Source organism: Cryptosporidium hominis, assembly GCF_000006425.1.
Source record: "Cryptosporidium hominis TU502 chromosome 8 CHRO018168, whole genome shotgun sequence".
In the NCBI taxonomy this organism is placed as follows: domain Eukaryota; phylum Apicomplexa; class Conoidasida; order Eucoccidiorida; family Cryptosporidiidae; genus Cryptosporidium; species Cryptosporidium hominis.
This window is the reverse complement of record NW_667233.1, coordinates 1-11,413: the sequence shown is the minus strand read 5'-3', so window position 1 is coordinate 11,413 and position 11,413 is coordinate 1. Positions and strand designations below refer to the sequence as shown.

General features: G+C 32.7%; 4 protein-coding genes across 4 annotated transcripts; 1 reads left to right on the top strand and 3 right to left on the bottom strand.

Moving 5' to 3' along the window:
• Window positions 1–426: 426 nt before the first annotated feature.
• On the bottom strand, window positions 427–1,398 carry Chro.80534 (fatty-acyl elongase). The annotated part of the gene is made up of 1 exon (XM_661251.1): window positions 427–1,398. One exon carries the CDS (start codon window positions 1,396–1,398, stop codon window positions 427–429), a length of 972 nt encoding a protein of 323 aa, XP_666343.1.
• Window positions 1,399–3,287: 1,889 nt separating this feature from the next.
• On the top strand, window positions 3,288–9,716 carry Chro.80533 (SNF2 family N-terminal domain). Its single annotated transcript, XM_661250.1, has 1 exon — window positions 3,288–9,716. The coding sequence occupies one exon, from the start codon at window positions 3,288–3,290 to the stop codon at window positions 9,714–9,716; it is 6,429 nt and encodes a 2,142-aa protein (XP_666342.1).
• A 579-nt stretch (window positions 9,717–10,295) lies between these two features.
• Chro.80532 (hypothetical protein) lies at window positions 10,296–10,919 on the bottom strand. Its single annotated transcript, XM_661249.1, has 1 exon — window positions 10,296–10,919. One exon carries the CDS (start codon window positions 10,917–10,919, stop codon window positions 10,296–10,298), a length of 624 nt encoding a protein of 207 aa, XP_666341.1.
• A 251-nt stretch (window positions 10,920–11,170) lies between these two features.
• Window positions 11,171–11,401, bottom strand: Chro.80531 (hypothetical protein). Its single annotated transcript, XM_661248.1, has 1 exon — window positions 11,171–11,401. One exon carries the CDS (start codon window positions 11,399–11,401, stop codon window positions 11,171–11,173), a length of 231 nt encoding a protein of 76 aa, XP_666340.1.
• Window positions 11,402–11,413: the final 12 nt, after the last annotated feature.

The window sequence follows — 11,413 nt, the reverse complement described above, 5'->3', positions numbered from 1 at the left end:
TACATTATAATAAGATTATTTCAAGTGGCCTAAATGGTCCAAATACCCCGTTTGTCGGTTTCTTAACTATAGAATAGTTATCATAGGAAAATTGTTTATTCAATAAAAGAGAGAGCTAAAAAATATGTAAGAATTATATAGCCATTTACATTATTCTCTTAATTACTAGGCTAAACAACCTGTTAATATTTATAGAGTTAATTATCTTCCTTTAAATATATTATTTCCTTTTCTCGTTCCTGAATTAGAATTATCCATTTTTTTAATTACTGATGTAGAATAAGCTTATTATACTCAATTCAAAGATTTGCGATAATTCTCATACAACTTGCTTATCCTGATTGTAAATATATACATGCATATATATTATATATCTCTTACATGCACATTTTCCCGCCATTTTGAATATAATAATGGCCAGGGGTTCTATTCGTGCTTAGTTGGCTTTTTATTGGCAGTTACCCATTCAGCAAGAGGTGTACCTTTTGTGATATATCTTTTGATAAAGAAGTCAAAGAATAAAGCGAAGTAGGAGATGTACATAAGACAGGCAAAAACACCGTTGGTTCTGATAAAGTGACAACCAACTTTGAGAGGTTGACTTAGATATTCAACTGGAAATACATTGGCAAATGGGTGTTTATAAGAGTAATACATACCTGAAGTGGTTAGAATTGTACCAATAATCATTTGTACAATTTGTAAGATTGTGATGATCATACCCCATTTTGGTCTCTTACCACAAGAGGATAAATAATAGTAAAAGTACATAATTGAATGAACAAAGTAGTTTATGGCACAAAAAAAGACTCCAATAGTTTGGCAGCAGACGTAAGCATCCCATGTGTAAAGGAGTACAGTAAGGTGATGGAACCAGTGTAAAAAAGAAAGTGATTTTTTTCTAGCAATAATAAAAAATGTATCAATTAATTCAATATATTTAGAGTATATAAATAAGCTGAGCCATAGGCCAGCTGGACCTTTTGTTAGTGGAGCAATAGGAGGAGAACAGATGGATGATACAAAACCATACTTAATGAGGTTGGTTAGGACATATGGCATTAAACGTAGGGTTCCAATAAATGAAAAAAGTGCCAAAAACAAGTTCCAATATTTTAAAGGTTTTTCCAATTTGAAAGGTTTTCGTTTCTCCATAATTTTGGGTCCAAAGTATATGAAGAATGCATATATTATGCAAATTGTGTGTGCAAGATAATAATTATCATTGGTCCAAAGGAATAATTTCATACCATTCCAATTTCTTTCAATTGGTAGAGTAAGATATTTAAACCATGGAATTTCCTTTAAAATGTCCATATGGTCACTATTTATAGGGATCTCCCAAATTTCATTAACGTTATCAATAAAATACCCATTATTATTATTTTTTATGATCATTTTTGTTTCCTTTACTAATTATCTTTATAATAGAATTCTTTTATAATTTAATGTTATAATTGCATTATACTTTTAATTTATTGCAAATTTGTATTGAGTGCTATTAGATATAGGCTAATAGATTCCCAATTGAATATTTGTGTGAAAAGTAATATAGAAATATATCAAAGAATTATTTACATGAACTTCAAATAATACAAAAAGTTGAAGCAAAATAGGCTTATTGAAAATATCTTCGAGCTTGTACTTATACAGAACTTTTTATATTCAAAATATTTGTTCTTCTCTTAATATTAATTTATTATTATTATTAAATCTCCAAGTATATTTATATTTATATATGTTCTCACTTGTGTATTAATTAATGATTTAATACTAGCTTTTTTAAACTATAAACACATTCAAATTTTGTATTACTTGTTCAACAAATTTATTTACGGTACCCAGCATTTTCAATTCATGTGTATATAATATATATATATATTATATACATTTTTTTATTTATTCTGAATGAATAAATACCTGGCTCCCCCCTTTTTAGCCCGCCTTCACAGTAATATTATTCATAAATTCATAACCTCAACTTGGCGCCAAATTAATAGGCGGTATAAATTGAAATCTATTGAATTGAAGTAAATAGTTGTAATAAGCAAAGTGATTTATCTAATTAATATTAAAATAAAATATTGTTAAAAATAAGATATAATTTGTTTCTAAATTTCAAGAAAAAAAAAAAATTTTAACTAATTAATTTTCACGTATTTTTTTTTTGTCAATATGCTCGGAAAATGGTATAAAGTATCAATGTGGAAATTAACGTTTAATTATTATCAAAGTGTTAGATTAGCGATTTAGTTTGACCAATATCTAGTATTTTCTCTTAGTTCAAATCTCTTGTTTTATATGAATGATGATCAGGCTTCAAGCGAATTTAGGAAGCTTAATAAAATTATCATACAACTGTTTAAGAAAAAAAAATCAATTAGAAAAAAAAAAATACACGTGTCAATCCCCACATGTCTGATAAAAAAAAATGTATACCGGCGAAAATTGGCAAAATGGGTGTAAATTGCATGACATTGAAAACATTAGAAAAATCAAATTTTGTCGAATAAGATAATCTTAATTAAATAAAAAAAATTAAGGTTGAATTAAAGAACTGAAAAGTAAGTTGTTTTTTTTTAATAAAATTATTGATACATATATGTCTCAATAATAGATATTAAAAAGGGAGGGTAGGTGCAGACAGCCGCGTGATGGAATAGCAAGTAACTACACATATTATTGGACAGTCAATACGTATGTACGTCTGTATGTCTGCTATTTGAGTAGATAGTTTGCACAAAATATGAAAATGTTTAAAGAGTAAATAAAAAAGAAGAAAATAAGAGAGAGAGCTCAGTTGCTTTTTTTTTAATTTACTGACTAAAGGAGGAGTTGAACTCAATAATTTGATGATATACTATTATGAGTATTTGATTGAGGGGTTCTACATATACAAGTTTGAGAAAATTTACTGAGGATCCAAGATAAAAAAACTATAAGGTACCGATAAAATATTAGAAATTAAAGGAAATCAACATCTTGGAAAGCTTATACTCTAATTCTGGACTGAGATTTATGCAGAATCTCGTAATTTGGACCTGAAGATTTACATTATAATATTGAACAGGCATACAACTTTTTGTAAAGAGTAGCCATATTTATATATATAAATATAAATATATATATAAATATATATATTTATATATATATATATATATATATATTTATATGTATATGTATGAATATATTTTGATTACTTAAAGTTTCTATTCTATACAAATACATCCAGAATCTAAACTAGAAGCCTTTTATTCATATTTATATCTACCTCAGGATTAACAATAATGGCTAGACAAGGAAAAGGTTTAAGACGTTATTGCGATATCTGCCGTGATGGTGATACAGATTTAAGATGTAGTCAATGTGGAAAAGTATTTCACTTTGACTGTCTACGAAATTGTAACCTGATAGGTAGCGATGCGGAAATTGACGACTCATTTTGTTGCCCTGATTGTAAAAATAACGAAGATTTTTGCTATATATGCAGAGATAACGAGACAGGTGATGTTATGTTATATTGCGATGGATGTCCTAAATCTGCTCATTTAGGATGCTTGGGTTTAGAAGAAGAACCTGACTCTCCAACTTGGTATTGCCCTAACTGTGACAATGATTCAGGATCAGGTAAACACAAAAACAAGCAAATAGGAGATGTTCGAACATTAGGAGGTACTAAGAAGACCAATGATGAAACTGATATCAACAGTGATAGTTGTTATGTTTGTCAAAAGGGTGGAAAACTATTGGGGTGCGATTTTTGTACCTATTCATACCATCCAAAATGTATCGAAACTGAGGTTTTTGCTTTTGATGGTGACAAATGGAAATGCCCTGTTTGTAGAGGCGAAGACCCTTTAAAAAATATGAGGCACAAAAGGATGAACAAGTCTGAACGATACAAGCTTTCCCAACAATGGCAAAACTGTATTAAGAAACAAATCAAACAGTCAAGCATTAATAGAGATGTTTTTCTTTGGGAAAATAGACAAGCTATTTCCCCATTTGTCTCAAGAAAGGTTTTGGAACGTCTTAAAAAGAATGCTGAAACATATCGCAAATCCAATCTTAACCAACAACAAAACCAGTCATCAAACACAACTTCAGGAAAGAAAAGGAGAATCAGAAAGATACAAGAAGACGATGCCGCTTCTGACTTAAACTCAGATTCTGAGGCGGACTATTCAGAATCCAATCGATTGGACTCTTCATCCGAAACTGAAAATCCCGCCCATTCCCACCATGCAAATGATGGCGCCGACTTCCCGGAATTCATGGACGCGCCAAAGTACCGAGAAGCTCATATAAAGGCAAAAGAAATGTCATTGCAGATTTTGAGTGAGGGGATAGAGCTGAAAGATTATCAGAGGTATGGAGTTCACTGGCTATTATGTGCGTTTTCAATCAAGGGGGGGGCTATTTTAGCTGATGAGATGGGTCTGGGAAAGACTATACAGACTTTGACATTTTTGGCGTGTTTAAAGGCTTTGGGAATAACTGGTCCTCATTTGATTGTTGTTCCTCTATCTACTGTGGGTAATTGGGCTAGAGAAGCTCGAAGGTTTACTCCGGGTCTAACTTTAACAAAGATTTGTGGAAGTAGATGGGAGAGAGAGCATGCAATGATGGATCCTGTTGCTTCAGATGGTCTCTATGATTTATATATCACAACTTATGAAACGGTTGTTACTGAAGAGTCTTTTTTCGTTGATAACTTTAGGTGGCAATGCATTGTATTGGATGAGGCACACAGAATTAAGAATGAAGGAGGTCGAATAAGGCACTCAATGGACAGAGTTAGCGGATCTATGAGAGTTTTACTTACTGGGACTCCACTTCAAAATTCTCTTAAAGAGCTTTTTACTCTTTTGAACTTTTTATATCCTGATATCTTGCAAGACTCTGAGATTTTTGAGAAGATATTCCAGATGAAGGATATAACAAAGAGTGCTAATAGCAGTAATAGTTCATCTGGTGGAAATGGAAACCATGGATCTGATGATGACGAGAGTATTGATGATTTGGATGCTTTAGGTATTAAAGTTGATTCAAAGAGAGTAAAGTTATTTCACCATTTACTACAGAAACTATTATTAAGGCGTACCAAGGATTTGGTCATTAAACTACCAGATAAAATTATTCGTGATATATGGCTTCCTCTCTCTCCTTCAGGCTGGCAATGGTACAAACGTCTTTTAGATGTGGGTAACGTTCATGGCGATGTATCTTTCAGAAAGTTACTTGGATTAGTCATCAAGATGAGGATTTGTTGTTCTCATCCTAGGGGACTGGTTGCTAGAGGATCTCAACTTGATAAGCTGTTTAGCGTATTTGCTGAAGCTTCTCCAGATCTATTGGCTGAAGTAACTGATGATGCTTACAAGCTAAAGAGTTCTTTTGGATGGGAACATGTCAAAGGTTCCTCAAAGCTTTTCTTCTTGGATAAGCTTTTAATGCAACTACACAGAGAAAACTGCAAATATATTCCCAATTATAAAGAAAGTCATGACAAATACACTCGCGAGCAGATAAGATCTATCAAGTCGAGAATATTTGAATTGAGAAACAAAGGTGGTGCTGCTGCTGTATCGGGGCCTGGATCTGCTTCTGGTTCCTATTCTTCAACATCTGGAGGATCTTCCAATTCAAGTAGCACTAAAGATAAGGATTCAAAAGCTAATAAGGAGAATACAATTCATGAAATCCTCTCGTTTGAGGATAGTTACCAGGTTACTGATGAATTTGAAGAAAGTTTTAAAAACTCAGATTTCAAAGATATATATTCCCAGTATATGTATGACAAGTGGTCCAAAAAGGCTGAAGAAAAGGTCAAGATTGAGGTTTCAGAGACTAATTTAGATTCTGAAAAGACCGAAACTGAGAAAAATGAAATAGTCAAAATGGACATAGATGCCAATAATAACAATAATAGTGACAATATTAATGGTGAAGTTAAAGCTGAAAGTGGTATTGATAATAATAATAATAATAATAATAATAATAATAATGGTACCAAACAGGTACCGACAAATGCATGTTTAGATCAAGGATCTAAAAAGTGCAAGATGCACAAGATATTGATCTTTACACAATTTCAACTAATTTTGGATGAATTGGAGAATTATTGCTTGTGGAGAGGGTGGCAGTATATGAGATTAGATGGTAGTACAAACAAGTTAATAAGAGAGCTTGATATTAGAGAGTTTGGGCTACCGGATAATTATGTATTGGTTTATCTGATATGTACAAGAGCTGGAGGATTGGGAATCAACTTGGTTAGTGCAAATCACGTTGTTATGTATGATGAGGATTGGAATCCTTTTGTTGATCTTCAGGCAGTAGATAGAGCCCATAGAATTGGACAAACCAGAGATGTTTGTATTTGGAAATTGGTTACTGAATGGAGTGTAGAAGAGAGGATGGTTTTCGGGCGTGAGCAAAAGCTCAAGCTTGATAAGATGATTATTAAAGGTTCAGCAAGGGATGATAACCATAATCAAGTGGAATCTGTAGATGTACATTCCAAGGTCTTTGAAAATGATCAATTTGTTGCTGAAGAAAAACTCTCAGCTGAAGAAGTTACAAAACTTATTAGGTATGGTAGAAGAGCTTTGATGCATTTAGGAGATACTTCCAAGCTATTTGGATTAGATTTGGAAGCTTTAATGGACAGAAAGAGAGTTCCAATTCCTGATGAGGATGTACTTATGCAAAAGGAGGAAGAAGAGAAGGGTGATGATATTCAGAATGTGTTATCTGGAGAGGATGGAGAGCAAGTAGCCCTTAAAGCTGATGAAGAAGTTGATATTACTGATATTCTTTGTGATGAGATGGATGATAACCCAAATGGATCAGCTGGGAGTTCTGGTGGTATTAATGAATCCAATTCAGCTAAAACCATGTCCAATGTTAATACATCTCCTTCAGATGAAGTATTGGACCCAGCACTCAATAGTTTGACCGTACAAACTAACGATACTACATCTATCAATATTTCTCCTACAACCAGTGGAGGCGATGATGATAACTTATGGAGATCTAAGAGAACTAGAAAGCCTCCTCCTCCTGTTTATAATCCTTTACACTGGGAAATGAAGTCAAGAAGTAATGAAGATAAGAAGCCTACATTAAAACATGAAAGGAGTTGTTTCCGTTGTGGGCAAGCAAAGTTGGAGTGTTCTAATTCTGGAAATAAGGATAAGACCAACGTTAACCCTAATGGAAATAATGGTAGTTCAGGATCTACATCAACTGTAGGAGCAGCTGTAGGTACTGGTTGTTGTGGTTCACCACCAAATTATGGAGATATTTCCAATAGTGGTAGTAGTAATAGCAGCACTACTAATACTGGAAAAGAAGCTAATTCCAAAGATTTGGCTACAAATTCTAGCTCACAAACAGGAAGTAACAATAAACCTACTGGTTCAATTGCTCAGGTTGATGAATATATGAAAAAGATGGGATTAATTAATTGTAACAGATGTCCAAAATCGTATCATTGGTCTCAATGTTTGGGATTAGATAAGGTACCTCCTAGAACTTGGATTTGTCCTTGGCATGAATGTTGTCTTTGCTTTAGAAGAGCTACTCAAGCAGGAGGACTTCTTATTCATTGTAGTGAATGTCCTACAACATTTTGCATTGATTGTTTCCCACCAGAATATGCAAGACACCAAGTTTTAGACAGTTTCTTTGAGAACTTAAATAAAAGAGGATGGAATATATCAAGAGATTCGATGATACTTTTCCTTTGCTCTAAGTGTAAAGCACTTCAACAACAGGAGATTAGGAAAAAGCTTTCTAGGCAGCAGCTTTTAGAAGAGCAACAACGCAGAAGAAAGATGAATGAGCAACTTAAATCTGATGTATTAAAATCTGGCCAGAAGAATTTTGATCAATTTTCTCATCTTGGTCCAAACTCAGGAAATAGAACGAGTCCATATTTATCAGGTAGAAAGAGAAACATTGAAGCTGCTTGGAAGCTTACAGAATCCCTTATTAGAAAAGGATTTGAAAGATTATTTCCACCTCTATTATATAAACTTCAACAAGAATATATTCAAGAGAATGCTAAACATGAGGCAGCTATTTTAGCAGCAGCTACAAGTGGTAACAATGGTGATGCTGACCCTGATCTTGAGAAACAGATTGGAGGACTACGAAAGAGTCCTTGGATGAGACCTCCTGGAGAATGGCTTCGTTTATGTGATAATTGTCTTTTACCATTTCATGATGTCTCAGGATGTCCTTATCCTTTGGAAGTGGTTAAAGTATCAGTTCCTTCAGGAGTAACTCAAATTGATGTACAGACAGGCCAACCTTTACAATTAGCAGATGGAACAAAAATTACTTCGGTAGAGGAATTCATTATGCTTTCTAAGAATGGAGGAGTGGACTCTAAATTCCAGACACGTTCGTATTGTTCTCTTTGTGGTTTATCAGGGAGAATGCATACTAGAAGAAGCTGTCCTCTCCTTCCAGATGAGGCAGAGCAAGAATATGAAAAAAGACAGGCTGTTTTGGATAACTTTATACAAACTTTGAATACTTTCCAAGTAGATTTTCCATCAGAATTGACAGACCCTGAAAAGATTACAGGAGGATGGGAAAGTTACAGAAAAGCCACTCAAAAAGTTGCAGAAGAATTTTTAAGGGACTGTTTTCTTTCTTGTAACCTCCATAAGATTATTACACCTTCTGGTACTGCATATATTGGTCGTCAAAATGTTGCAAGAAGCGTGGTTTATGGAAATCCAGGAACTGGAATGGGCCAAATTCAAGGGTCATCCAATGCTTTAGGAGTTGGCAATATTCATCTTCAATCAGGGGTTGGGGGAATGAATGTTGGTAGTTCTGGTCTTTTAATGCATGAAGGCCATGGCGGAGCAATCCCTTCTGGAACTATGGCAGCTTATCTTGGTCTTGGAGCAGGCCTATCCACTAATTCAAGAAATTCTAAACAGGCTTTGGGTAGAGGAGGAGTAGACCAATCAGGTATTGGAGCTTTTGCTGGGTGTTCTATTCCAACGTCTTCAAATATGAGTGCGGCAGCAGCAGCAATTCAACAGAGAATGAATGATGCTGCTGTGTCTCTTGCTAGAGCCAGATATGCTGCAGCTGCAGCGGCAGCTGCCGTCTCTGTAGCTGGATTCAGACATCCACAACCAATATTACCATTCCATATGGTTCAGACAACAGCTCCAACTCACCCATATGGCATATTTGGCCCAGGTAATCCTGTTTCTGCGGCAGCAGCTGCAGCTGCAGCGGCTGCCTCAGCTCCTCTTTTCTTTGGAGTATCCAATCCTAATATGGCAGCGGCAGCAAGAGCTAATATGTTTGTTGGAGCTAACATGGCAGCATCAATGGCAGTAGCAGCAGCAGCAGCAGCAGCCGCTTCAGCCACAAATGCTACAGCAAACTTTTCTACCTCCAATCCACCTTCTCCTTCATTAGGAAGTAAGAAAAGAACAATCGATGCTTTAAAAACTGAAAATAGCAACGGAAACATTATTAATCAGGGAGCAGGTTCTACTAACGTTAGTAGTAGCAATAACAGTGGAGGGTTTACAGAAACAGTCAAAGGCATCCCAATTAATGCGAGCAGCTCTCCTCCAAACAAGGTTAAGGTTATAGACGATAGTAATAACAATAATCAAAATTCTGACTTGACTATAGACCTCCCACCTCCGCCACTACCAGATAAGAATCTTTAATTTATAGCCCGAATAATTATTCTCTTGTTTCTTGGGAATTATAATTGGAGAATTATTTCTATATTATTATTATTATTATTATTATTATTATTACATTTGAGAAAAAAGGTGAAGTTCACATTATCTTCAACTATTTATTCAAAATTACTTCATCAAGACGACAACTAAAATTACTATTATCACTTTCTATTTTTATTCGATTTATTTTTTAACACGTCATTTTTTACATGAGCGCCCTCATGCATGCACATTTATGTGGATAAATAATAGTTAATTACTGCATTTAGAATATAAGAATAATTTGATAAAAAAAATAATGGAAATTTATTTAGATAAAGTTGGGATTATTTTTGGGAAAGTTAGTTGATTATCAATATTTTAATGGTAGTAATATAATGATTTATAATTGTTTTATTTTAGCTGGTAGATTTTGTTATTATTATTCGATTACAATCTTTTCTTTTAATATTTAGTGAATTGATTTCAATATTCCGGTGAATTCCTATTGTTTTTGTAATAATATGTGTTAAGAGGAAAAGTTCGAATTAAAATCAAACAGGAGAAAAAAAAGAAAAAAAACTAGTATTTTGTATATATTTGGTAACTTTGTTGGAAAAGTAATAGTGCCTTGGAACATACACCTTTGCTATGGGATTTAACTAGCTGAGAAGCTTTTACCAAGTCTTTTTCAAACAAGAAACTTTCATGTTCTTTGGACAGTTTTATATTAATATTATTTACATCGATGTTATTATTCTTTGTTTTAAATATTATCGAGTTAAAGTATTGGGAAATTTCTTGGAATATATTAAAATAGTAATTTTTATTTTGATTTTGGTTAACTATTTCATAATTAGTAATATTCAAGTAAAAAAATCTCCATTTATTAGGCAAATCAAATTTCAATGGTTTTAACATATAAAGACGATTTCTAAAATCTAATCCGGTTTCTTCATATAATTCTCTTGCAGCAGCTATTTTAAAAGCATTCTCTGTAGGTATTGGATTTATTCTACTATTATTATTATTAGCTTCTGAAACATTAATCATCAAATCTTTCTCATCTAATCTTCCTCCTGGTAATTGAAAAATGTCATATTCACTTTTTTTAGTTGATTTTAAAAGTAAACAACCATATTCTTGATGAATAACAATAATAAATGATCTAAATTTATTTAGACAGTTGTTATTTTTCATTTTCATTATTTTAAATAATATTAAATTATTTATATTTAATTATTTTCAAAATATAACGACTTTTTCTCTCTTTCTTTCTTCCATTCTCTTTCTTTCTCTTTCTTTTATCAACTCAACTCGACTGTTCTTTTTATTCTGATTATTTTCTTTTTCCATTTATTAAGAAAATTATAAAATCTAAACCTTAACTCAACTCAAATTCAAATTATCAATCATTTTAATTTCAATTTTATTTCTTACGTATATGCAATATTTTCTTAATCGACAATATTAAGAAATAAAAAGAAATTAGAAAGAGAAAAAAAAAGAAGAAAAAAGAATTTATTAATATGAATTGTAATATTATTTTGTTTGATCAAAACAAATTTTTTTTTACTTATATTACTCAAATATCTTCTATTATTTTTCTTTAAAATTTTACTTTTATATAAACTTAAAATTTCGTCCACACGAAAAATTGTAAATATATAAAAATGCATGCAGTGCATGCAGAAAACATC